General features: G+C 51.7%; 3 protein-coding genes across 12 annotated transcripts in view; 2 read left to right on the top strand and 1 right to left on the bottom strand.

Moving 5' to 3' along the window:
* ZNF500 (zinc finger protein 500) overlaps positions 1 to 19,513 on the top strand; it is a 30,776-nt gene extending 11,263 nt beyond the window's left edge. For 3 of the 5 annotated variants that reach the window (XM_012448225.2, XM_064362426.1, XM_064362428.1), the window contains 4 exons: positions 1,219 to 6,996; positions 13,103 to 13,176; positions 16,089 to 16,186; positions 17,670 to 19,513. In XM_012448225.2, the coding sequence (XP_012303648.1) occupies positions 1,219 to 1,901 (683 nt within the window). In that variant the 3' untranslated portion in view covers positions 1,902 to 6,996; positions 13,103 to 13,176; positions 16,089 to 16,186; positions 17,670 to 19,513. The remainder of the gene's footprint in view (positions 1 to 1,218; positions 6,997 to 13,102; positions 13,177 to 16,088; positions 16,187 to 17,669) is intronic. The other 2 variants (XM_064362427.1, XM_012448224.2) reach the window with 2 other exon arrangements.
* On the bottom strand, positions 4,201 to 21,692 carry DNAAF8 (dynein axonemal assembly factor 8). 2 transcript variants are annotated; one of them, XM_012448223.3, is made up of 10 exons: positions 21,542 to 21,692; positions 19,022 to 19,239; positions 17,672 to 17,809; positions 13,419 to 13,925; positions 10,262 to 10,379; positions 7,816 to 7,957; positions 6,649 to 6,786; positions 6,134 to 6,217; positions 5,530 to 5,821; positions 4,201 to 4,864 (listed from the first exon to the last, which is right to left on the bottom strand). In XM_012448223.3, the coding sequence occupies exons 2-9, from the start codon at positions 19,148 to 19,150 to the stop codon at positions 5,539 to 5,541; spliced, it is 1,539 nt and encodes a 512-aa protein (XP_012303646.2). In that variant the 5' UTR covers positions 19,151 to 19,239; positions 21,542 to 21,692; the 3' UTR covers positions 4,201 to 4,864; positions 5,530 to 5,538. The 2 variants fall into 2 exon arrangements, with proteins under 2 accessions (XP_012303646.2, XP_064218495.1); XM_064362425.1 differs by lacking the exon at positions 21,542 to 21,692 and having other exon boundaries at positions 19,022 to 21,290.
* A 2,414-nt stretch (positions 21,693 to 24,106) lies between these two features.
* Positions 24,107 to 26,998, top strand: part of ANKS3 (ankyrin repeat and sterile alpha motif domain containing 3) — a 36,628-nt gene continuing 33,736 nt past the window's right edge. For 2 of the 5 annotated variants that reach the window (XM_064362411.1, XM_064362412.1), the window contains exon 1: positions 24,108 to 24,698. In XM_064362411.1, the coding sequence (XP_064218481.1) occupies positions 24,529 to 24,698 (170 nt within the window). In that variant the 5' untranslated portion in view covers positions 24,108 to 24,528. Of the gene's footprint in view, positions 24,699 to 26,998 lie in introns of all 5 variants that reach the window. The other 3 variants (XM_064362410.1, XM_012448219.3, XM_064362413.1) reach the window with 3 other exon arrangements.

Genomic DNA, 26,998 nt, shown 5'->3' with positions numbered 1-26,998 from the left:
TCCTGACGGTGTCAGCTCTAGAACTTGGATCTGCAGAGGGGCCTCAGGGGCTGCACCAAGTATATGACAAGAGAGGGCCAGTGGCTGGGACCCATGACTGCCCTGCTCAGCCAGAACAGCCCAGAGCAGGGCTTCTTGATGTTGGCGCTGTTGGCGTTTGGGCCGGTTGGCTCTCCACATGAGGCTGCCTGTGCTGGCAGGAGCTTTTCCAGCTACCCGGGCCCCTGCCCACTAGAGGCCACTTAACAACCCCCTCCCCAGACTTGACAAAAATGTTTCCAGACCTTGCCACCAAGTGGGAACCCCCGGCTTAGGGCATACAGCAGAGTCCAGAGCTTGATGGCCCTCGCTCTGTAACTTACTAGCCCAGTGATTCTGGGTAAGTTCCTTAACACTTTTGTGCCTCAGTTTCCTCAGCTGCAAGATGGAGATAGTAACAGCACTGACCCACTGGTTATTGTGATGGTTAAATAAGTTCCTGTATGTTTGTTTTATTGATTTAGTTTTTGAAACAGGGTATCACTCTGTCACCCAGGCTGGAGTGCAGTGACATGATCACGGCTCACTGCAACCTTGACCTCCTGGATGCAAGTGATCCTCCGACCTCAGCCTCTTGAGTAGCTAGGATTACAGGCACATGCCACCATGCCCAGCTAGTTTTGCTTATTTTCTGTCAAGACAAGATCTCACTGTCTTGCCTATGCTGGTCTTGAACTCCTGGGCTCAAACATCCTCTTGCCTCAGCCTCCCAAAGTGCTGGGATTACAGGCATGAGCCACTGTGCCGGGTCCCTGCTAGATGTTTCGTAGGGGAACTTTAGAAGCCCCGTAAGACCTTCATCTTCCTTTCTATTAGAAGCATTTCCCGGCTGGGTGCGGTGGCTCACTCCTGTAATCCCAGCACTTTGGGGGGCCGAGGCGGGCAGATCATCTGAGGTTAGGAGTTTGAGACCAGCCTGGCCAACATGGTGAAACCCCATCTCTACTAAAAATACAAAAATTAGCCTGGCATGGTGACAGGCGCCTATGATCCCAGCTACTCGGGAGGCTGAGGTAGGAGAATTACTTAAACCTGGGAGGTGGAGGTTGCAGTGAGCCGAGATCATGCCATTGCACTCCAGCCTGGCAGACAAGAGCAAGACTGAATCTCAAGAAAAACAAATCATTTCCTTTGCCCTCTTGCCATGAATTCCTAGAGAATATGCTTTCTCTGTCTCAGGACCTGTGATCCAGTTGGTGGATGGTGGTGATGGCGGAGAGGACGCCCCGGTGAGGATGGAGTGGTACCGAGTGTTCTCGGCGCGGTGCCAGGGCCCTGGCCACTCGCTCCCAAGTCAGAGGCGAGCCCCAGTCAGGGGCTTGGCCAGGTCTGAGCAACCAAGAGGTGGCCCCCCACCAGGAAGAGGGGCTTCCCATGGGGCTGACAAGCCGTACACCTGCCCCGAGTGTGGCAAAGGCTTCAGCAAAACATCCCACCTGACCAAGCACCAGCGCACACACACGGGTGAGCGGCCTTACAAGTGCCTGGTGTGCGGGAAGGGCTTCAGCGACCGCTCCAACTTCAGCACACACCAGAGGGTGCACACGGGCGAGAAGCCCTACCCGTGCCCCGAGTGCGGGAAGCGCTTCAGCCAGAGCTCCAGCCTGGTCATCCACCGCAGGACGCACAGCGGGGAGCGGCCCTACGCCTGCACCCAGTGCGGGAAGCGCTTCAACAACAGCTCCCACTTCAGCGCCCACCGCCGGACACACACGGGTGAGAAGCCCTACACCTGCCCGGCCTGTGGCAAGGGCTTCCGCCGGGGCACCGACCTGCACAAGCACCAGCGGACCCACACGGGGGCAGGCTCCCTGCTGATGCTCCCGCCAGTGGCTCCTGGAGGCCCCGGGGCCAAGGCCTGATCACCATGCCTGAAGCTACCTTTCCAGGACTCTCGTCCCTGGGCACAGAATTCAGGAAGCTGCCAGAGACCCTGGTCCGAAGCATCTCCTGTTGCCTCCCATGGCCCAGTATGAGGCCAGCAGGAGACATTTGGGATGCTCAGACTGAGGAGGAAGCTGGGCACTGGGCACAGAGCAAGGGCAAGGACAGGCTGTGTGAATGTCCAGTGGCGGCCAGAACAGACGAGACAAAGCGAGGGCTTCAGACACAGTGACACACTCAGGAAGCCAGAAGCCCGCACCCAAGGTGTTGGTGGGGCTGGCTCCTGGAGGGCCTGGGAGGCTCCATCAGCCGCCTCCAGCGTCCAGTAGCTGCTGGCGTGTACCCTCATCACTGCGTCCCTACCCATCCCCTGTGCGTCTGTGACCCTGTGTGCCATCTTCGTGTGTCCTCTCCTGCCCTTTCTTTTTTTTTTTTTTTAAAGACAGGGCCTTGCTCTGTCACCCAGCTGGGAGTGAAGTGCCATGATCATAGCTTACTGCAGCCTCGAACCCCTGGGCTCAAGCAGTCCTCCTGCCTTGGCCTCCTGAGTAGCTGGGTTACAGATGTGTGCCACCATGCACAGCCTCTTTTTGGTAGGGCCACCACTCACTTGGTTTAGGGTCCCCCAATTCACTGTAACCTCATCTTAACTAATTATATCATCAAAACCCATGTTTGCAAACAAGGTCACATTCTGAGGTCTGGGTGGACATGAATTTGAGGAGCCCCTCTCTGGCCTGCTGTTAGGAGCCCTGATGTACCCCAGCCTTCCCAGTACCTGGTCTGCAGCTTCTCCATCCTGCCAGGGTTTCCAAATGAAGCCTGGTGCTGGCTAGCATTCCAGTCCCTTTTGCAGATCCATATCTGCTCTGCAGGCTGGCAGATACCTGGGGTGGGAATACAACCCTGAGTTCCATCTTCCTGAGCTGTCGCCAGGGATGTAACAGGCCTGACACCTCTCCAGGGACATGGCTCAGGGCTGCCTTTGCTTCTGGCTCCTTAGTATCTGGGACATGGCCTTCCATGGTCGCCCCACTTTGTCTTTGTAAGGTAAGAAGTCCACCTTCCAGCTTCTGTCTGTCCTGTGCTGTGTGGGAGCGTCTGGTCTGTACACATCGTCTCAGCGTGTGAGTGGCCGAGGCGAGTGGTGTAATAGAGTCCTTGGTGTGTGTAGTTGTCTGAGAAGTCACAGGACAGCTATGGACACCACTGGGTTCTGGAATGTTCCAGCTGGGCAGTGGTGGTTCCTTATGGGTAGGTAGCCTTGGCCCTTGTCCCAGCCTGGGATGCTCCATTCCATTTGTCACCTGGTCACTGTATATACATGCACAGTTTGATCTTGTGGCACAGCCCATGTTCCAGCTGCGTGACCTGCCCTTTCCTCGTTCCCTTAACTAACATAAGTAGTCAGTGCTTCTGGCACCTGTGTACTCTGTCCTGTGTCTGCAGAGTGGGGCTGCCTGGTTGAGGAATGGCTTTTACCTTCTAGATCAGCTCTGGGAGCTCTCATGGGGCATAAGGTACCCAGCTAGATGGGGCCAGGTCACCTTCCCACCAGTTAGCAAAGCACCTGGTGTTGCTGACACCCATCTTCCCGTTGGCAACCTGAGCCCCCAGGCCTCTCTCATATGAAGGCCTGTGCTGGAGGTGGCAGCCTGGGGGGAAGTGTGATTGGGGTCTGCCCACTTCCTTTGCTCTGCTGTGGCCATGGCCTCCCGCTGGCTCAGAGGGTCCCTTCCCGTCTGGGTGTCATCCTCAGTGCTCATGTGATGGAGTGTCACAGGAGCTGTGAGTCCCAGGTTCGTGCATGTTGTGATGTTCTCTCATGCATCCCAGTGGCAGGGCTCCCATGATTGTCTTTTTTTTTTTTTTTGAGATGGAGTTTTCCTCTGTTGCCAGGCTGGAGTGCAGTGGTGCGATCTAAGCTCACTGCAAGCTCCGCCTCCCGGGTTCAAGCAATTTTCCTGCCTCAGCCTCCTGAGAACTTGCGACTGCAGGTGCCTGCCACCACAGCCAGCTAATTTTTGTATTTTTAATAGAGATGGGGTTTCATCAGTTGGCCAGGATGGTCTTGATCTCTTGATATCTGCCTGCCTGAGCCTCCCAAAGTGCTGGGATTACAGGCGTGAGCCACCGGGCCTGGCCATGATTCTCTGGGTGGAGGAACTGGGGCACTGGGAGCATGAAAACCTTGCCTAGGTGGTGGAGCCAACTTAGGACCCAGGTCTGACTTCCCACCCCTTTCCCCTTGCCTTGACAGACACCAATTCACAGAGCTGAACTTGGAACAATTTATTTTCCATCACTGTGGAACATTCTCAGTGAGCTTACTGACATTAAAGGGGCGGGCGGTGATGGAAGAAAATGGGGTTAAAGAATAAAAACAGCTTTTGCTTTTTATGGCTAAGCAGCCACAGCAGAGGCTGCCAGGCTGTGAGGGCAGAGTATGGGGTTGTAGCCCGGTTCTGGCTGCATGTGCCCCAAGCAGAGGGGGCAGGGGAGGGTCTCTGCAGGTGGAAGAGGGCCTGGGAGCTGGGAGGCAGCATGGCCTTGTGCCCCGCAGGAGGGGCCTCCTGGGACTTTATGGTATCCTGTCTTGCCTTTGGCTTGTAAGGAAAACACCACTCATTGGGAGTGAGGTCAGGTGCAGAGTCCCCATTGCTAGATCACATGGGGTCTGGAGAGCAGAGGTCTGTGGCCCCAGTCTTGGCAGCCTGTGGCCATGGCCAGGAAGGGCCTGTCTTTTGCCTGGTACAAGTCTTGATGCGAAGAGACCCTTGCCCATCCTTGGTGGCATGGCAGAGGGGGGTGAGCCACAGGGGAAGCTGGGACACTTGACGAAAGGCCAGGTGCCCTGCTGTGCTGCCTGAGCCGGAGGTGCAGTGGGGCCCGAGGTGGTGATTTCTCTGTTCTTCCCACAGAGCAGGCAGCAGGACACATCCTGGAGACAAGGTTGGGGAGAGAACAGGTGCCCAGGTCAGGGCTGATCACAGCAGTTACAAAAGCTTCCTGTGAAGATGGGGCTGCAGGATGGTGCTGGCAAAGAAACAGGACCCAGGAAAACCAGGCATGTCCCGTTGGTGGGGTGGGTCTCGGCAAGGGGCAAGCAGCTGTGCCCAGCTCTTGCTGGTGATCAGCAACTGAGGCTGCTGCTCCACTCTACACAGGACTGTGTTTCCAGGGGTTTCCTGTGTTCTGTCTAGATTCATAAAGGTCAAAGACCTTGAGAGTCTATGTGTGCCTATCTTAGGTAAAGAAGAGAAAGAGAAAACCAATTCTCATCGTTACCCCTCTTTCAAAAAGTTCATTAAGAGCCAGGCATGGCATTTCACCCCTGTCCTGCTGTCCCTGCCCATCTCTTAGAGGACCAGACCCCTTTATCCCAAGCTGTTGTCGTGTGTTAGGTACAGATTTGTGTCTGCATCCTTGCTCTAAAGGCATGCACCTGTGACTGAGCTCTAACAGGGTTGGTGACAGACCACAGTCTGAGGGTCCCTGCCTCTGGAAGGCCCCTGCTAGTGGAAACGCAGGGAGAGCAAAGGGACAGCAGGGCCCAGGGTCCATGGCAAGTCAGCCCGCCCCCACCCACTCCTAGGATCCTACTACCTGGGGTGTCTACAGTTGGTCCAGAGGAGGTACCAGGGCCTCCCTGGCTGCCTCTGGCTCTAGAGTGTCCCCTAGGGCTCTGGGTCTGCCTCCTGGGAGTTGGGCCTGGGTGTTCTGCCCCTCAGCGCAGAGCTTCACGTGTTGCTTCCTCCAAGTTCCTGATCCAGCGGCATCTTCAGGGACCTGCGGCCCCCCACCACCAGGCCCTTTGCTGGCAGGCAGCTCAGGCTGGGCTGTCCTGTTCCGAAAGGCCCTGAGCTGCTGGAGAAGCTGGCTCTTCCCAGTACAGCTCCTGTGACACGACACCAAACTTACTCAACCCTGTGGGGGCCGCACCTCTCAGCACTCACCACTGAAATGGGAGAAAAGCAGGTGGGCCCAGCTCCCATTTCAGAGTAAGAATGCCATTCAGATGGCCAATCGCCGCTGCCACTGCTGGGACCCAATGGACATGGGCCAGATGATGGAAGCTGTGCCACCCCCCTGCCCTATGCAGTAGGTGCAGCAGGACCTCACCACAGCGGTAAATATGCCAGGTGGAGGGCTTCCTGCGGGAAGCAGAGGTGGGATATCCGCAGGTGGTGGGAAGCCCCTTGGTGGTTACCGTAGCCCCAGGGAGGAAGCAGATGCCCCCTCTACGTCTCCCATAGCTGCCATCTCCTCTTCTTCCTCCTCACTGTCAGAGGAGCTGTGGGGGAGAGAAATGCGTTTCTGGATGTGCCCACTCCACCCAGCATTCCGACTCCTGTTGGGGCTTGGGGCACTTGGGCTTCCCTGGTGACCCAATACAAGAAGGCAATGGCCACACTGGAGGCTGGCGGACGTCCTGCCAGGAGGCGAGGGCAGGTGTGGGCGATGCCCTCCAGCTTAATGTGTTGGGCTCGAGTCCAGCTTGACGGGGTGTGCCCCGTGCCCCTCTTCCCTCCCTCCCTCCAGGGACCCAGGGGGACTACGCCAGGCCCAGTTCACCCGTGCTAAAAGCACTTCTCAATTGAGCAACAATCCAAAGCCTTTTCAAGTCCCTGGTCCTTCCCAATGGGATCCACCAGAAGCTTTGTGAGGTCAACAGGCAACTTTGCAAAGTAGAGGCTGCCATGGGGTAGTCACTGCCCTCCAGACCTTTCCGGGAACAGGTGGCCTGGTGGCTCCGTCTGCCGCAGGTCAATGAAGATGGTGGGGGGCTCTGTGTTAAGCCTCATGGGCTCGGCCAGCTGCAGGCCTGGCACAGCCTGGGAGCCTGGCTTCCTTGAAGCACATCTGAAATGAGAGAAGCAGGCATTGTGGAGTCACTTGTCTGTGATGACTCTGTCCAGTCACAGTGCTCGTGGCTGCCGCCCAGTGAGTGCCCACTCTGCCAATGGGCACATCAAACATATTTGCTCTTTTACTCTTCAGAACAGCTCTCAAGATTTAGGCCAGCGCTGGCCAACAGAACTTCCCTGATGATGGAGATGCTCTCTATCTGTGGTAAGTATAGCCATTTGCCACAAATGGCTACGTTTACATTTAAGCCAATTATAATCAAATGAATAAAAAATTTAGTTCCTCAGTCACACTCGCCATGTTAGGTGTTTAACAGCCACACATGGCTAATGGCTGTCATGGCGAACAGTGCAGGTCTCGCCATTTCTTTTTACTTTTTTTCTGAGGAGGAGTCTTGCTCTGCTGCCCAGGCTGGACTGCAGTGGCGAGACCTTGGTCACTGCAACCTCCGCCTCCTGGGTTCTAGCAATTCTCCCGCCTTACCCTCCTGAGTAACTGGGATTACAGGCATGCACCACCAAGCCCAGATTATTTTTATGTATTTTTAGTAGAGATGGGATTTCGGCATGTTGGCTAGGCTGGTCTCGACCTCCTGACCTTAGGCAATCCACCCACCTTGGTCTCTCAAAGTGCTGGGATTATAGGTGTGAGCCACCATGCCCAGCCTGGCCTAGCCATCTCTGTTAGGTACTTTTAGTTTCCAGGCATAGAAATCCACTGCTGTTCAGATGAAAAGGGATTCACTGGCTCTCAGATTCCTAAAGTGTACGACAACCAAACTGGGGAGAGCAGGCATATCGCGGGACCTTACGCGACCCTGGGGCTCTGCGTCCACCTCTGCCTCTCCCAGCTTCACTGCGGCTTGCCTTTCTCCCTGTGGGGAGCGACTGCCTGATCAGATGTTTGAGGGTGACTGAGAAAATGCACATCGAGTACCCCACTCTTAGTAGGCCCAGTCAGTGCTGCCAAACCATGGGGTCCTTCTAAAGGACCACAGGAGCCGTGCCTGACTACAAGTCCCACCTGTTTCGGGCCTTTGCCTCCTCGGTGTCCTGGGGGGTGTTGGTAGGCATCTTCTGGGCACAAGCAGAGGCCCCGGACTGCGTGGTGCACAGGAGAGCCAGCTGTTCCATGAGCCTGTCTTGAGCACTTGGCAACGTGTGGTCTGAGGATGGCCAAAGGAGGCTGATTACTGGGGACTTGGCCCTGAGCATGGCTTACAGCAGCTCGAGCCTCAGGATCCCTGGGGTCTCCGAGTGTGAACGGACCTCAGGCTCCTCCACTGCCCCTGCCCAGCCCTCTCACTACTCAACCCTCTGAGGACTCCACCTCTGACTCAGCAGAGCTTGCAGGGGTGGAATCTTTACGAGCAGGGCCTGTGGCACGTGAGCTTTGTGAAGCAGGAGTGAAGTATTTTTAAAAGTTTATCCCCTTCCTTCTGCCTGGGTCCCACTTGTCACAGGTGATCATAATGAACAGTTCTGTGTGCTGACGTAAAAAATAATAATAACAGCAATAGGATCATCCTCTATAGGTTTCTTTCAACTTAACTTTTTTCACTTTGTATATCACATCCTTCCACATTAACCTACAGAGATCCCCTCATTGAGCTGCAGCGTATTCTGTGCTAGAACGATCTAGCTGGACTCCTACCGAATATGGGTTGTTTCCAGCTTTTCAGATTTTTTTTTTTTTTTGAGACGGAGTCTGGCTCTGTCGTCAGGCTGGAGTGTAGTGGCACATTCTTGGCTGACTGCAACCTCCGACTCCCTGGTTCAAGTGATTCTCCTGCCTCAGTCTCCTGAGTAGCTGAGATTACAGCATGTGCCACCATGCCCAGCTAATTTTTGTATTTCTAGTAGAGACGGGGTTTCACTACGTTGGCCAGGATGGTCTCGATCTCCTGACCTCATGATCTGCCTGCCTCAGCCTCCCAAAGTGCTGGGATTACAGGCATGAGCTACCACGCCAGGCCAGCTTTTCAGATTTTTAAACAACACTGCAGCAAACATCTTTGAACACACATCTTTACCTACTAGACTAAGAGTGTAGGACAGATTTTCCAAGCAAGACAGCTTGATCAAAGGGTATGTGCCTTTAAAATAGAGAATAAGGCCGGGCGCGGTGGCTCACACCTGTAATCCCAGCACTTTGGGAGGCCGAGGCGGGTGGATCACGAGGTCAAGAGATCGAGACCATCCTGGTCAACAAGGTGAAACCCCGTCTCTACTAAAAAATACAAAAATTAGCTGGGCATGGTGGCGCATGCCTGTAGTCCCAGCCACTCGGGAGGCTGAGGCAGGAGAACTGCTTGAACCCAGGAGGCGGAGGTTGCGGTGAGCCGAGATCGCGCCATTGCACTCCAACCTGGGTAACAAGAGCAAAACTCTGTCTCAAAAATAATAATAAAATAAAATAAAATAAAATAGAGAATACAGGCTGGGCATGGTGGTGCACACCTGTAATCCTAGCACTTTGGGAGGCCGAGGTGGGTGAATCACCTGAGGTCGGGAGTTCAAAGACCAGCCTCATCAACATGGAGAAACTCTGTCTCTACTAAACATACAAAATTAGCAGGGCGAGGCGGCCTATGCCTGTAATCCCAACTACTCAGGAGGCTGAGACAGGAGGATTGCTTGAACCCAGGAGGCAGATGTTGCAGTGAGCCCAGATCGCACCACTGCACTAGAGCCTGGGCAACAAGAGTGAAACTCCATCTCAAAAAGAAAAAAAGGAATACATTCTGCCCCACTCTCCTCCACAAAGGGAGTGCCAGTCACACTCACTCACACACACACAAACACACACACGCTCTCCATAAGGGTCGACCTCTCTACCTCCTGCCATAAGGGGTGTGAATGATAAACAAAATGATATTTAAGACAACTCAGGGCTGTCAGTCACAGGGGAGTCTTTGCCTTGGGACAAGAAGAGAGGCGGAAGCTCCACACCTGCCCTGGCTCCTCTGCCTCAGACCTACCTCCCCTCGCCTTTGCGGCCCCAATGGGTGGGGAGGGGTTGGAGAGCTTTCATTTTACTTGCAGGACTTCCCAGAGCAAAGCCAAGAGTGTAGTGACAGTGGTGACATCCTTTGCCTCCCTTTTTAAATGGAGAGGGCAGGGGAAGCAGGAGCGTGCTTAGGAGCTGACTGTGCGCAGAAGGTGGGGCTGAGGAAGAGGAAAGGGAAGGCAGAAAGGCCCAGCGAGGTGGGGAGGAGGAAGTATGGGTCCTGGGGTAGGGATGTGTGTCGGCAGGCCTCTTCTTTGTCCCTGGGACCTGGCCCATGCCTAGCACATAGCAGGTGGTCACATATATGTTGAATGAAGTCTTTCAAGGACTGGCAGCATGAGTGTTCAGGGCTAGGCCTGCAGGAAAGACACCTGTGGGCTGCAAGGCTGTCTGTGCCTGAGGGTCCCAGGGAGGAGCTGCTTGTGGGGGTTCACTTGGGCTCTAGTGTTCAAGGTCAGACCTTGAATTTGGTGGCGGTCAGCTGCCCACCACGCAGTTCCAGGTGCATGATTTCCCTGGTTGTCTTCTTGCCTTGCCAGACTCTGAAGGATGTAATCCAAATCCCACGCTTCAAGTTGCTGAAATCATTAAAACCAGTGATTATGAGGATGCTGAGGGGTCCCAGAGGCATGAGTACCTGCTTCACAGCTGCTGTAACCCATGGAGATGGTCATTGGATGTTGGGGGTAGAAATCAGGAATGAAATGCATGACAGAGTTTGCAAATGGCCTCACCTTACCTTTTGATTACAGATTGAACACCTCCATTAAGGTGGCGCCTGCACTTTGCCACCTCCTTCCTATGCTTTTTTGGGGATCAGTACTTTTGTTTCTTGCACAAGGACATTGTTTGACCTGAAGGAAACCCTGCATTGTCATTTAGTTTTGTTTTGTTTTTTGAGACAGAGTCTCGCTCTGTCACCCAGGCTGGAGTGCAGTGACGTGATCTCGGCTCTCTGCAACCTCTGTCTCCCAGTTACAGGCATGTACCACCACATCTGGCTAACTTTTTTTTGTGTGTGTATATTTTTAGTATTTTTTTGTGTGTGTGTATATATATACACACACATATATATACATATATATGTATATATGTATATATATATATATATATATATATATATTTTTTTTTTTTTTTTTTTTTTGTATTTTTAGTAGAGATTTTACCATATTGGCCAGGCTGGTCTCAAACAAACTCCTGACCTCAGGTGATCCACCAGCCTCGGCCTCCCAAAGTGATGGGATTATAGGCATGAGCCACCACGCCCAGCCTAATTTTTGTATTTTTGGTAGAGACAGGGTTTCACTATGTTGGCCAGGCTGGTCTTGAATGCCTGACTGCAAGTGATCCATCCTCTTCGGCCTCCCAAAGTGCTGGGATTACAGGTGTGAGCCACTGTGCCCAGCCAAACCCTGTGTTGTTTTAAGAAAAGCTATTTAGGTTCACCGGGCATGGTGGCTCACGCCTGTAATCCCAGCACTTTGAGAGGCCCAGGTGGGCAGATCACGAGGTCAGGAGTTCGAGACCAGCCTGGCCAACATGGTAAAATCCCATCTCTACTAAAAATACAAAAATTAGCTGGGCATGGTGGTGCGTGTCTATAATCCCAGCTACTAGGGAGGCTGAGGCAGGAGAATCACTTGAACCTGGGAGGTGGGGGTTGCAGTTAGCTGAGATCATGCCATTGCACTCTCATTTAGGTGACAGAGTGAGAGTATGTCTCAAAAAAAAAGAAAAAAGAAAAAAAAACTATTTGGGTTCATACAGGTTCAGAATATTTGGAGGTTAAAAAGTTTTGTTAAGAATCAAGTTGTTCCAGGCAGGAGCTAAAACTGGAAGGCTTGGCAGTGAGTGATTGGGGGCAGAGTAAGTGTGAGGAGGAGGGAGGAAATTAATCAAGAATTCATGCTTATCATATGACCTTTCAACTCTCTCCAGCCCTCTAAGTGGAGAAAAACAAGTTTTTAGGTGAGCAGAAAGAACAGTTGATTTAAACAGTAATGAAGATGACTTCTGTGTAAGCCTGGTGCCAGTTTTCTCTAAGCCATTAAGAAAAATTATCCAAAATTTGTAAAACTGAGAGGTGTGATGGTTACTTTTCTGTTTAGTAGACAAGATAACTCCTCTAGGACACTGAATGTAGCAAGCATATGTCGTCATTCCTCTCTTTTTCCCCAGTGTTTTACAAAATCCCAATTTCTTTTTTTTTTTTTAGATGGAGTTTCACTTTGTTGCCCAAATTGGAGTGCAGTGGTGTGATCTTGGCTCACTGCAAATTCCATCTCCTGGGTTCAGGGGATTCTCCTGCCTCAGCCTCCCAAGTAGCTGGGACTATAGGTGCGCACCACCACACTTGCCTAATTTTTGTATTTTTAGTAGAGTTGGGGTTTCCCCATGTTGGCCAGGCTGGTTTCGAACTCCTGATCTCAGGTGATCCTCCTGCCTTGGCTTCCCAAAGTGCTGGGATTACAGGCATAAGCCACCACGCCTGGCAAAAATCCCAATTTCTCATGATCTCATTAAGCCAGCTCTGTCATCCTGCTGGTTCCCTCATTAATGCACTAAATACAACTTTTTACCAGGTACTCACTAGTTTATGAGAATGAGGGCTTTCATAATTTTGAGATCAGGCTTTGACAGAACCAGTTTCTATATTTTAGATATGGTTATATATGTATTTATAAAAATGCTTGGGAGTAGAATTCCTTTTCTCTCTTTTTTTTTTCTGCTTTTATTTTATTTTTATTGCATTTTAGGTTTTGGGGTACATGTGAAGAACATTCAAGATTGTTGCATAGGTTCACACATGGCAGTGTGATTTGCTACCTTCCTCCCCTTCTCTCTCTTTTTTTTTTTATTTTTTATTTTTTTTTTAATTGCATTTTAGGTTTTGGGGTACATGTGAAAAACATGCAAGATTGTTGCATAGGTGCATATGTGGCAGCGTGATTTGCCCTTCTCTCTCTTTTTTTGAGACAGTTTATTCCTCTGTCACTAGGCTGGAGTGCAGTGGCACAATCTTGGCTTACTGCAACCTCCATCTCCCAGGTTCAAGCAATTCTCCTGCCTCAGGCTCCCAAGTAGCCGGGACTACAGGCATGCACCACCAAGCCTGGCTAATTTTTTTGTATCTTTAGTAGAGATGGGGTTTCACCATGTTGGCTAGGGTGGTCTTGATCTCCTGACCTCATGCTCTGCCCGCCTTGGCTTCCCGAAGTGCTGGGATTACAGGCATGAGCTATTGCACCCGGCCCCTTTTCTCTCTCTTTTTAAATTTATATATTATTTCTTTTTTTTTTAGAGATGAGGATCTTGCTGTGCTGGTCTCAAACTTCTGGATTCTCCCCTTGACCTCCCAAAGTGCTGGGATTACAGGTGTGAGCTGCTGTGCCTGGCCTCAGGCTCTGCTTGTTCTGTGTTCTTGTTAACCCTTCCCAGGATGTGCTCTGCTGGGACCGCCCCAATCCCCTGCTAAGTCAGGTACACAGAATGGTGGATCATGGGCCTAAGGTCCTAGTGGGCAGCCCTCAAGCTGCTTCTAGCCCCAGCCCATGGGGACAGTGGCCATCCCACAGGTGACAGGCCTGAGGAACAGCCAGGCATGGGGAGGCACCTACCTGAAATGAGAGCACTGGTGGTCCCTCCTGAGGCTCCGCGATGGGTATTCTGGGCCTGGGAGCTGACTCCATGGCAGGGCAGGGCGCCTCCTTCACCCGGCCTTGGTCACTGCTGGCTGGGCTGCAGGCATCCCAGGTGACTTTCTGGAGGATGTCCCTCTCTATCATCTTCCTTCTCTCCCGTCGGAGGGCCCGGCGGTTCACAGATTCTCGTGAGGCAGTGCTGGGGGGCTCTGCCTTTAGGTCTCCTTCATGGCTGGAGAGAGTGGCTTCGGCCTGTGTGTCCCATGGAGGACCCTGGGATCCTATGGTGTTGAAAGACAGGTTTCCAAGGTCACCTTCCAGCCACCTGGGCGTCTCCTTGGCCATCCCAAGAAGAGAGATGACCTCACAAGAGCATTCAAAAGGCCTGCCAGGGTCTTTTCCTTCCTGAGAGGGCACATCCTTTGTCCTTGCGTTCTGCGTGCTCCCAGGTTCTGTGGCGAATTCTGCAGGCACCAGAACTGGCTGTCAAGAATACAAGTGTGTTCAGTTAGCATCCTCAAAAACGCTTGAGGCAAGTTTTTTATAGTAAAGTACGTACATAATTTTTTTTTTTTTTCATTTTAAGACGGGGTTTCACCATGTTGGCCAGGCTGGTCTTGAACTCCTGACCTCAGGTGATCCCCCTGCCTCGGCCTCCCAAAGTGCTGAGATTACAGGTGTGAGCCACTGCGCCCGGCCAATTTTTTTTTTCTTTTGAGGTGAAGTCTCGCTCTGTTGCCCAGACTGGAGTGCAGTGGTGCAATCACAGTTCACTGCAGCCTCGACTTCCCTGGCTCAGGCGATCTTCCAACCTCAGCCTCCCAAGTAGCTAGGATGACAGATACATACTACTACACCCAGTTATTATTTTTTTTCCTCTCATGAGGTTTCATTTTTTAAAATATTATTTTGTAGTGACAGAGTCTCTGCAAAATAATTTTTTTTTTTTGAGACGCAGTTTTGCTCTTGTTGCCCAGGCTAGAGTGCAATGGCACAGTCTTGGCTTACCTCAACCTTGGCCTCCCAGGTTCAAGCAGTTCTCCTGCCTCAGCTTCCCAAGTAGCTGGGATTACAGGCAATGTGCCACCACACCGGGCTAATTTTATATTTTTAGTAGAGATGGGTTTCTCCATGTTGGTCAGGATGGTCTCAAACTCCTGACCGCACGTGATCTGCCCACCTCAGCCTCCCAAAGTGCTGGAATTACAGGTGTGAGCCACCGCACCCGGCTGCAAAATAATTTTTTTTTTTCCAAAATGTTTTAAGTGTATACTTTACTAAAAATACAAAAATTAGCCAGCGTGGTGGCTCGCATGTAATCCCAGCTACTCAAGAGGCTGAAGTGGGAGGATCGCTTCAGCCCAAGAGGTGGAGGCTGCGTTGCACCAAGAGGGCACCACTGCACTCCAGCCTGGGTGACAGAGCGAGACCCTGTCTCAAAAAAAAAAAAAGGACAGTTGGAAAGCTACTGTTAAACATGGGTTGGCTAGAGACACCACAACTGAGGCATCCCACTATTTAAATACAAGGCTAGAGTGGAATGTATTGTTACAGCAATGGGACGGTATTTAAATTATCAATAATGACCACGTTGGGGCTGAGAAATTGATACCCCAGGCTGGAGTACAAGCCAACCTTCCACCTCAGCCTCCTGTGTAGCTGGGACCACAGGCATGCCACCACACCCAGCTAATTTTTCAGAGCCCAGATTACCGAAAAAAAAAAAAAAAAGAAAAGAAAAAAGAAAATTATCCAGAAGAGTTCCTGAAGTAACTGATTGTAGAAATGAGGAAGCAAAATTAAATCATATGGAAATTGTTCTACCTGAACCCGCCCTGGGGATCTCTTGCGTGGGGATGTTTCAGAGCTAGTTCTAGGCATGGCCAGGCTGATGGGGGATTTCCTTTAAGGTGATGGGTGGGGGCATGTCCTGGTTCTGTGAGATGATCTGGTTCAGTGCCCCTGCACCCCATTCGGTTGGTTAACGATTCTCAGCAGAACACTTGAGAGAAGTGAAGCTGGACCTAGGCCCCTCCCCCATTCTGGAGGTGGGTTAGAGCCTCTACACTGTTTTCTTTCTTCCCCTTTCTTTCTTTTCTTTCCTCTTTCCTTTCTTTCCCCTTCTTTCCTTCCTTGCCCTTTCTTTTTCTCTGTCTCTCTGTTTCTTTCTGACAGAGTCTTACTCTGTCACCCAGGCTGGAGTACAGTGGCCCAATCTCCGCTCACTGCATCCTCTGTCTCCCAGGTTCAAGCGATTCTTCTGCCTTAGCCTCCTGAGTAGCTGGGATTACAGGTGTATGCCACCAAGCCAGCTAATTTTTTGGGTATTTTCAGTAGAGATGGGGTTTCACCATGTTGGCCAGGCTGGTCTCAAACTCCTGACCTCAGATGTTCCACCTGCTTCTGCCTCCCAAAGTGCTGGAATCACAGGCGTCAGTCACTGTGCCCGGCCTTCTACACTATTTTCATTGGAAACAGGACAATGAACCACAACCTCATCAACATGAGCTGAACACGTGGTCAGTCAGGGCCTGCCCAGATGAAAGCTAATGGATAGGCTTTATTTATAAAGGCAGCAATTAATTTTAAGCATCAAGCCATTAACTGTATTTATTTATGAGACTGAGTCTTGCTCTTGTTGCCCAGGCGGGAGTGCAATGATGCAATCTTGGCTCACTGAAACCTCCGCCTCCTGGGTTCAAGTGATTCTCCTGCCTCAGCCTCCCAAGTAACTGGGATTACAGGTGGGTGCCACCATGCCTGGCTAATTTTGTATTTTTAGTAGAGACAGGGTTTCACCGTGTTAGCCAGGATGGTCTTGAACTCCCAAGCTCAGGGGATCCACCCACCTCTGGCTCCCAAAGTGCTGGGATTACAGGAGTGAGCCACTGAGCCCAACCACTTGTTAGTGTTCTAAGAGAAAGAGTCTCGCTCTTTCGCCCAGGCTGCGGTGCAGTGGCATGACCTTGGCACACTGCAACCTTCACCTCCTGGATTGAAACAATTCTCCTGCTTCAGCCTCCGGAGTAGCTGGGATTACAGGCACCTGCCACTACGCCCAGCTAATTTTTGTATTTTTAGTAGAGATAGTGTTTCTATCTCTACTAAATGTTAGCTAAGCTGGCCTCAAACTCCTGACCTCAATGATCCACCCACCTTGGCCTCCCAAAATACTGAGATTACAAGGCGTGAGCCACTGTGCCTGGCCAGAAATGGGGTCTTGCTGTATTCCCCAGGCTGGTCTCAAACTCCTGGCCTCAAGGGAACCTATATCTCAGCCTCCAACATTGGTACCACAGGCTTGCACCAGCGCACTCAGTGCACATTTGCTCGTTGTCTCCTGGGTTGTCCCTCCCACGAGGTCCAGCTTGTGTGCTTGCTTAGGCACTGACAGGCCATCTTCCTCCCTCCCACTCCCCACTGTAGCCTGCAGCAGTTTAGTTTAGCAGTTTAGTAAACTGAAGTTCCTGTTTACTTGCCAGGTGCTGGGATGAGCCAGGTAGCCATGAAGCCAGCTGGGTTAAGGGAGAGACATTTAGGACAAGTGGTTGTGACAATGGCCAGGAGCTATTCAGGATGCCATGATAGAAAACAGAATAGGAGCCATCAACAGGAAGAGGAGGGGTCAATATCAAATGGAAAATCAAGCCCCCACGCTGGCCCTAAGGTGCCAGGCTCCCTGGGAGAGGGAGTTGCCTGGAGGTTAGATGTTGGGCATCTGAATACCTTGGGTTGTACATGGGGAAAAAAAGGACTGGGTATCGTGGAAATGCTAGACCAGTGGTTTAGACCAGTCAGTTTATTTTATTTATTTATTTTTTGAGACGGAATCTCACCGTCACCCATGCTGGAGTGCAATGGCACAATCTCAGCTCACTGCAACCTCTGCCTCTTGGGTTCAAGTGATTCTCCTGCCTCAGGTTCCCAAGTAGCTGGAATTGCGCACTTGGGAATTCAAAAAACAGGTGCACACTTCCATGCCTGGCTAATTTTTCGTATCTTTAGTACAGACAGGGATTCACCATGTTGGCCAGGCTGGTTTCAAACTCCTGACCTCGTGATTTCCATCTGCCTCAGCCTCCCAAAGTGCTGAGATTACAGGCGTGAGCCACCATGCCTGGCCAATCAGTCAGTTTAGACTTTTGTTGCATGCGTGTACACACATACATACACATCACACACACACAGACACACACACACACTCACTCACTCTTCCGTGTCCCACAGACCTCAGGAAGGGAATCTTCAGCTGCAGCAGCCCAGGTCCTGGACTCGGCAGGGTCTTCAGCCAGCTCCTCCGACAGGTCTGGAATCAGGACGGTTTGGTTTCGCTGGAAGATGAACAGCTCCTCTTCCCCACAGTCCGACTGTGGACAAATGAGAGGGCTTTTTGGAGGACATGGCAGCAGGCAGAGCCCTGAGGGCCCAGCCGCTCTCCACTGTCAGTTCCAGCGCAGCCTGCCCAGCCCTGCTGCTTGCTCAGGAGCCTCGGGGAGATCCAGTTCTCTTCCAGTCATTTTTTGCTACGCGTGGCTTCTTGCCACTGTTTAGAAATTGGCCCGGCAGCACCATCTCGTGGAGATTGGGGCTCCTGGTTCTTTAAGTGTCTCACATGCAGCAGGTGCTTCATTAATGCTTCGTGTGACATGAACAGGGCAGTGAGGTGGTAGCTGAAAGAGCCGAGTACAGCCCTCCCTGTCCCCTATGACCCTGAGCCATCACATACAGCTTGGTTTGTGCTCTTAAAGGAGGTGGGGCTCATACTCTCAAATGAGACTGAAGATGTGAAAACGCCCTGAGCACTGAGGCGTGGGGTGTCCTTAGGTACTCCTTAGCCTCACCATGCACTGGATGACATCTGAGGTCCCAGAAGCTCTGTTGCTGGTGCCCAGGTAGGACCCAAACCAGCCCATTCCTTCTAAAACCCTTGCACTGTCTCTCAATGCCCAGTGCCATCCTGTGCACTGAGGAGCCCCTGCCTGGAGCATCTTCAGTGAGGTCTAACACCTGCACCCATGGCTACTGGTCTGAGTGCCTTTGAGGGCCATTTCAGGGACCCCATACCATGACTGCAGAATCCCTTGAAGGCTTATCATAATGCACTGGAATGGTACCCATTCTCGGTGCATTTTCTGGCCCTGTCCTGGCCAAAGAGAGAGTGGAGAACAGTAGAATGGAAAGGACAGAGCCTCTGCATCAAGCCAATCTGTGTTCCAGGTGAGGACCAGAAACTCCACTGAAAGGGTCTCCCAAGATGCTGAGCACCAATACTTGTGCTCAGAGATGATCATTAAGGCAGAGGAAAGGGTAAAGAAGGAAATAGGCACCCAGAAAACAAACAATGAGTGTGGCCATGTAATTCAAAGTAAAATGACAACAAACTCCACAGGTCAGTGGGAGAAGTCTTCAGAGAAGCGCTCCAAAGCTGTCCTGGTCAGTGTCATGCCTGCTCTATTAACAACAAACTCCACAGGTCAGTGGGAGAAGTCTTCAGAGAAGCGCTCCAAAGCTGTCCTGGTCAGTGTCATGCCTGCTGTATTAGGAAGGACAAGGCATCCAGGGAGAAAGCTTTTGCTTACCAAGGAGGAGTCGGAGTCCAGAGATGGGAGCTGGTCTTTGACAGCCTTGAGGATGGCATCCCAGGGCCTCATCTGGGAGGCGCAGGGAGAGCCCAGCGAGGGTGCCATACCTTCGTCGTTGGATGCCATAAGGGCCCAGGCTTCCGGATACCTTCTCAGTGCACCATCATCCAATGAGCTTCTGGGGCACGTGGAGTGACAGAAGAGGGTCTGGGCCACTGAAGGTCAGAAGAGAGGGAGCTGCCCTACCAGCTGTAGGAGACCAAACAGGCTGGCAGGCGTCACCTCCTGCCAGTTTCCTTCTGGTTATGCAAGCTCCTGTTACTGGCACTGTGTCTGTGTGTGTGTGTGCATGTCTACTCACGCATGCAGGTATGTGTGAAGCCTGCAGGTGTATCACGTATATAGTGATATATACATAATATACAGATATATGTATTGATATATGTGTATATGTAGAGATATAATATAAAATGCCATATGTGTATGATATATAGGTATATTTTATATATACTCCATATAGCATAACTATTATCTTCATTTCATAGGCTTAGGGTGTTTAGTAAATAGCAACAATGGACTCTGAATTGGGAAATTTCAATTCCTACTACCCTATACTACCTTTTACCAAGGAAGAGAAGAGAGACACCTTGCTTTTTTTGTTTGTTTTGGAGGTAGGGTCTGGCTTTGTTGCCCAGGCTGGAGTGGAGTGGTATAATGATAGCTCACTTAAGACTAGACCTCCTGAGCTCAAGTGATCCTCCCACCTCAGCCTCCTGAATAGCTGGGACTACAGGTGTGCACCACTGCACCTGGCTAGTATTTTTTTTGTAGAGATGGAGTTTCCCTGTTGCCCAGGCTGGTCTCAGACTCCTAGCCTCAAGTGATCCTCTTGCCTCAGCCTCCCAAAGTGCTGGGATTACAGGCATGTGCCACTGTGCCTGGCTGACACTTTGGAGTCACCGATTTTTTTTTTTTTTTTTTTTTTTTTTTGCAGTCACCACTCTGACCAGCCCCTGCGTTTGTATCTTTAATTTATTTTTATTTATTTATTTATTTATTTATTTTGAGACGGAGTTTCGCTTTTGTTACCCAGGTTGGAGTGCAATGGCGTGATCTCGGCTCACCGCAACCTCTGCCTCCTGGGTAGAGGCAGAGGAAAGGGTATTCTCCTGCCTCAGCCTCCTGAGTAGCTGGGATTACAGGCACGCGCCACCATGCCCAGCTAATTTTTTGTATTTTTAGTAGAGACGGGGTTTCACCATGTTGACCAGGATGGTCTCGATCTCTTGACCTCGTGATCCACCCGCCTCGGCCTCCCAAAGTGCTGGGATTACAGGCGTGAGCCACCGCGCCCGGCTTATTTTTATTTATTTATTTAAGAGACGGGGTCTCGCTATGTTGCCCAGGCTGGAGTGCAGTGGCTATTCACAGGCGTGATCCCACTACTGATCCGCACGGGAGTTTTGACCTGCTCCGTTTCCGACCTGGGCCTGTTCACCCCTCCTTAGGTAACCTGGTGGTCCCCCGCTCCCGGCAGGTCACCATATTGATGCCGAACTTAGTGCGGACACCCGATCGGCATAGCGCACTACAGCCCAGAACTCCTGGGCTCAAGCGATCCTCGCACCTCAGTCTCCCGAGTAGCTGGGACTACAGGCACGTGCCACCGCGCCAGGCTGTATCTTAAGAGTCTAAAAGGAGACGGTTCTGTTTTTCAGGAGGCTGGAGAGCTTGAGAGCTGGGGGATGAGGGTCCTCTAGAGTCAGTGTCAGGAGAACCCTACAGCCCCAGAGGCTGCTGTGGCTTTGGCCCTGCAGTCAGTGCCCTAATCCCCAATCAAGGCAGCCGCAGGAGGTGTGAACTGGGGGCCGCTTGCTTCCTTTGTGCTTCTGGGACCAGGGCAGGTGCTCTGAACTGGGAGCAGCAGGTTGGGGACGCAGCTGGTGCACACCCAGCGGGTTTTTTGTAACTAAAGCTCTGTTCCGCAATTCAGAGCACAGTATTTCTTAGGGCAACAGAAATGCCGAAGAGAGCCTCCAGAGACTCCGAGAAACTCTTCAGGCAGACCCAACAATAGGGGAGGGAACGGCATTACCGTCCAAGAGGTTTGAGGGAATTAAGTGTCAGTTGCTGGCATCTGCGGTGAAAACAGACCAGACAATGCAGGGCAATGAACGCCAAGTTGAACTCAGCGCATTCAGGAAGCAAAGGAGAGGCATGGAGCCGCTTCTGAATAGCTGCCTTCCGTCTCCGTCTCGGGGTCGGTTTCTCGGCTTCAGCCTGTTAGCCCCGCCCCCAGCCCCGCCCCGGTCACCAGAGCCCCGCCCCCGGCCCGCCTGCCACGAGGCTGCCGGTTGTTATGGCAACCAGACGCCAACAGCCTCCCGGGTCGAAATTTTAAATTTTAAAGCTGTAGAAGTAGAAAGTTCATCGCTCCGCGTCTCACCCACCCCTTGCCTGTGTTTCCTCATGTTTTGTTCAACATCCTGTGGCCGCAGCAGGTCCGAGGCCCCTCACCTCAGGCCTCCCACTCCACTCCCTGCGCGGTCCTGGCACGGCCGTAAACAGCTTTCTGCGCGTCACTCCGGTCGCCTCCGCCCCACGATCCGTGCCGCAGTTATGGCGGCTGTGCCGTTCGGAAGTCTCCCTCTCAGCAGAGCATTACATTATTGGACTGCCCCCACGTTTTCCCCGCCCCTCTTTTCCGGCCTTTGCGCGTCCAGCCTCTCCTGCAACGGGATTGGTTTCCCTGGCCAGGGCAGGGGCGGGGCAGGACAAACACACCTTGCTCATTGGCTGCCGCGGGCATCGTACAACGAGCCGGGAGGTGACCGGAAGCTCCGGATGCGGAACGTGCTCATTCCACTGGGCCCACGAGCTGCCTCGGCGTGGACTCACGAGCTTCCTGACGTGCTCCGCGCCCTCCCGCAACTACTTCCGGGGCAGGCTACGGGGGTGGCGGCCCAGCGAGGGAGCGTGGCGGCAAGCGGCCGGCGGGGCTGGCAGCTGCGGCCCGAGGGCGGCGCGAGGCTTGCGGCGCAGCACAGGTAGGTTCCGCGGCGGCCCGGCTCCACCACTTGCCAGCACCTGCAGCCCGCCTAGGCCCGGCGCTCCAGGGTCCAGCGCTGCACTTGCTCGCCGCGTGACTGGAGAACCGAGCCCCGCGCGGCGTGACTGGAGCTTCGAGCCCCACGTTTTCTTTATGTGGCTGTGGAGTGGGGACGATAGTACCCAGTGCCCCTTAAGATTCCTGTGGGGATGCGGCCAGGGGACGTCGGGAAGCGTCACAGCTGTGAGTTCTGGGGTTGTCGGCCAGGGACCCGACCCAGGGCCAGTCAGCGAGCTTTGGGATGCGCCGGTTCCCGCTGCGGTTCCACGGGGCGAGACAGGGTGTCCAGGGGCTTTCACAGACCTCCTCTGTGGGCGTGACACTTAACCACCAGCATCACATTTGTTGAGATTTTTTATTTTAAATTTTTGTGGGTCCGTAGTAGGTGTATACATTCATGGCGTGAGAGGTTTTGATATATAGGCGTGCGGTTCGTAAGAATCACATTATGTAAAATGGGGTCTCCACCCTTCAAGCATTTATCCTTTGTGTTGCAAACAATCTCATTAAACTTTTAGTTACTTTTTTTTTTTGAGAAGGAGTCTCGCTCTGTCTCCCAGGCTGGAGTGAAGAGGCGCGGTCTCGGCTCACTGCAACCTCCGCCTCCCAGGTTCAAACGATTCTCCTGCTTCAGCCTCCCGAGTAGCTGGAACTACAGGCGTGTGCCGGCACGCCCGTGTAATTTGTTTTGTATTTTTTCGTAGAGACGGGGTTTCATCGTGTTGGCTAGGATGATCTCGATCTCTTGACCTCGTGATCTGCCCGCCTCGGCCTCCCAAAGTGCTGGGATTACAGGCATAAGCCACCATGCCCAGCCTAGAAAAATTAATTGATATTTAAGATTTACAGGTCAGGTGAGGTGGCTTATGCCTGTAATCCCAGCACTTTGGGAGGCCGAGGCCACCGTGCCCAGCCTAGAAAAATTAATTGATATTTAAGATTTACAGGTCAGGTGAGGTGGCTTATGCCTGTAATTCCAGCACTTTGAGATGCTGAGGCAGGCTGATCACTTGAGGTCAGGAATTCAAGACCAGCCTGGCCAACATGGTGAAACCCTGTCTCTACTAAAAGTACAAAAATTAGCCTGGCATGATCATGCACACCTGTAATCCCAGCTATTCAGGTGTCTGAAGCGCAAGAAGCACTTGAACCCAGGAGGCAGAGGTTGCAGTGAACTGAAATCACACTATTGCACTCCAACCTTGGCAACAGAGCGAGATTGTCTCAAAAAAATAAGTAAAATTTACCTACAGTAAAATTTATTTTGGTGTTCAGTTCTGTGGGTTTTCATAAAGGCATATAGTCACAGATCCACCATTACAGTCATGCAGAAGAGGTCTGTCATCCCCCAAATTCCCTCTCTGCCCCAACCTCCAACCCTTTAATTTTACCTTTTCCAGAATATCACCTAAGTGAAATTATGTGGTAAGCAGGCTTCTTTCATTTAGCGTAAAGTGTTTGAAATTTGTTCATGTGTTGCTTGTCAACTGTTGGATCCTTGTACTTAATGCTGAGTAGCAGCCATTATACGGATGTGCCACAGTTTATCCATTTTTCCATGTGTTGTAACAGCAGCTTTTTTAGATACTATGACCTCGTTAGACAGTGAGGCACTGGAGATTGGAGTTGCTAAGGAGCAGAGCTGATTTTTTTTTTTTTTTTTTTTTTTGAGTTGAAGTCTTACTCCGTCGCCCAGGCTGAAGTGCAATGGTGCAATCTCCACTCACTGCAACCTCCGCCTCCCTTGTTCTAGTGATTCTCCTGCCTTAGCCTTCCTAGTAGCTGGGAATACAGGTGTGTGCCACCACACCCAGCTAATTTTTGTAATTTTTGTATTTTTAGTAGAGGCAGGCTTTCATCATGTTGGCCAGGCTGGTCTTGTACTCCTGATCTCAGGTGATCCGCCCGCCTCGGCCTTCCAAAGTGCTGGGATTATAGGCGTGAGCCACTGCACCTGGCTCGAGCTGAATTTTGATCTAACTCCAAATTCAGCGTTCTTCCCCACCACATCAAGGAGTTGATTTGGTTAAATAACCCAATTAGTATTTCTTTACTGCCTATCTAAGAGGTTGTCAGGTTCCTAGAGTTGATGGAAAATTCTCTTTTACCTGGTGCCTGTGGATGGAAGGAGGAGAACGTACTCTACAGTTAATGCCTCACCATATGTGCCCCTCTTTTCCGGTGTGGTAGCAAGCTCACCAGATTTAGCATTGATGGGACTACCCAAACCATACACTGTTTAAGCAAAGAAACTTGTCTAAGTTACTCCCAGGGTTGACTGCATTGGGTTATCAGTCTGCTAGGGTAGTGGCATAGCAGGGGCAGGACCAGCCTGTTGCATGCCCTGGAACAACCAGCCAGGAAAGATCTAACCTATGGGCCTTCCTCCGCAGTGATGTCCGAGCTCAGTGATGAAGCCAGCGAGCCGGAACTCCTGAACCGCAGCTTGTCCATGTGGCATGGGCTAGGGGCACAGGTTAGCCAGGAGGAGCTGGACGTCCCCCTGGATCTTCACACAGCTGCCTCCATCGGCCAGTATGAAGTGGTGAAGGAATGTGTGCAGCGGTAAGAGATCTAGGGAAACTTCCCTCTCACATTTTGAGTAGCCCAGTGATGGCTTCGGATCTCATGTGATGGAGGTTTGCACATATTTGTGGATGTTTAATGCTTGTGGAGCAGGTTAAGCTGGTTATCTCAGGCAGCTGTCAGTAATTATGCTGGGGACTGACAAAGAGGCAGTTTTTATTCCTAGGAAGAAAAAAAGGGTGTAAACTTGGATCAGAAGCTTATAAATAGTCATTTAGCCAGAGTAATTTTATTCACTGATTGCAGAAATGCTCAAACAAGCAAAATAAAGACGGAAAGTGATGGCAGAGCGCCGCGGCTCATGCCTGTAATCCCAACACTTTGGGACGCCAAGGCAGGTGGGTCACTTGAGGTCAGGAGTATGAGACCAGCCTGGACAACATAGTGAAACCCCATTTCTACTAAAAATACAAAAATTACCTGGGTGTGGTGGCACGCACCTGTAATCAGCTACTCGTGAGGATGAGGCAGGAGCATCACTTGAACCAGGGAGGTGGAAGTTGCAGTGAGCTGAGATTGTGCCACTGCACTCCTGCCTGGGCAACAGAGTGAGACTCCATCTCAAAAAAAGAAAAAAGAAAGTGATGCCCCTCTGGCCTTCTTTTCCTGGAGGGTTCATTCCATCACTGTTCCCCTCCAGCTTCTGCCATGAAGGAGGAGAGAGGCCGAGCTTTTAGCACCTCTGGGGAATGGCCTCTGACCTCACTGCCCACCTGCCCTTTACTAATCTGTACATAATAATTAGAGACAAAAAGCCCCTGGCAGGACCCACAGCTGTGTCTTGCCCGTAGTAGGATGTGATCATCTTGTTTTTGGAAAAGGATCTTCTCCTCACCTCCACCCCCTTATGTTCCACACATACTGTGCTTACTCTTTCTGCTGGTTCTCATTTGATACTGTGGTGCAGCAGCCTCTCTCCCTATCTCCACCTGCCTCTTGTTCCTGGTGAGCCAAAGCAAAGCCTTGCTGAAGCCCCAGGTCTCTGGTACCCAAGTTGTGGCCCTCACTTAGACATACCCAGCCCATGGAGTGCTGGGGCACCTTGGTACAGGGTGGTCTGTGGTGCCCTGTCCACAGGAGGCTCTAGGCACAGGCAGCTGGGTATGTAGTCAGTGCGGCCCCTCACAGGGCCACATTTGGAATTCTCAGGCTCTTAAGTCTTTGGGTGTCCTGTTAAGATGCAGAGTCCAGAACAGCTCCACAGAAGAGCAGGGGGAGGTGTTTGTGTTCTAATGGGATTTCGACAGTACCTGAAGCAGAGGCTTGCTGACAGTAAGCACAGGATGGGGCCTGAGGGGAGCTGGGGGCATCAGAAGAGGGGGTAGGGCTGAACGGGGAGTAGTGAGAGAGCCCCAGAGAGATGCTCTGCTGCTGTGTAAAGGAAGACAGTGTTAGGATGAGCTGGGTGTGTTCCAGCCCTGCTGCAGAAGCATCTCCACATGGCTCCCTTGGCCAGGAGCTGCACCCTGGTATCAGGACCTTCTGGAATGGCTTCCTGGGCATGCGTCCCAGAGTCACTGGGGCATGCCAGGAAAGTAGTTGCCTGGTGTGGTCTAATAAGAGAATCCCACTGGAGGCACAAATCCCGGGGTTCTATCACCAGTTTTTACCCCCACTGCAGGCAATAATTAGAGAAGGGAAAAAAGGCCTGTGCGTGTTAACTGTGCGGGATGCCAGGTAACTATGCAAGTAGGTATTTTTTTTTTTTTTTTCGAGAATGCAGTCTTGCTCTGTCACCAGGCTGGAGTACAGTGGCTCAATCTCGGCTCACTGCAACCTCCACCTCCCAGGTTCAAGAGATTCTCCTGCCTCAGCCTCCTGAGTAGCTGAGATTACAGGTGCATGCCACCACGCCCAGCTAATTTTTGTATTTTTAGTAGAGACAGGGTTTTACCATGTTGGCAAGGATGGTCTTGATCTCCTGAGCTCTTGATCTACCTGCCTTGGGCTCCCAAAGTGCTGAGACTACAGGCGTGAGCCACCGTGCCCAGCCACAAATGGGTATTATTTTAAAATGTAACTCCCTTGTCCCAACCCCAAAGTCAGGGCTGGGAACCCCATAATTTTTTTTTTCACAGGAAAATACATTTTCAGATTTTTAATGGAAATCAGTGAGAAAGATGGGATTCTTTGATCACCGATTTTTCTAGAATGTTTCTTTCTTTTTTTTGAGACAGTTTCACTCTTGTTGCTCAGGATGGAGTGCAATGGCATAATCTCAGCTCATTGCAACCTTTGCTTCCTGGGTTCAAGTCATTCTCTTGGCTTAGCCTCCAAAG

The sequence above is a fragment of the Aotus nancymaae genome, unplaced genomic scaffold (assembly GCF_030222135.1).
Source record: "Aotus nancymaae isolate 86718 unplaced genomic scaffold, 86718_ANA_hifiasm-v0.15.2.pri h1tg000049l, whole genome shotgun sequence".
Classification (NCBI taxonomy): domain Eukaryota; kingdom Metazoa; phylum Chordata; class Mammalia; order Primates; family Aotidae; genus Aotus; species Aotus nancymaae.
This window is presented reverse-complemented; position numbering and strand designations above follow the sequence as displayed.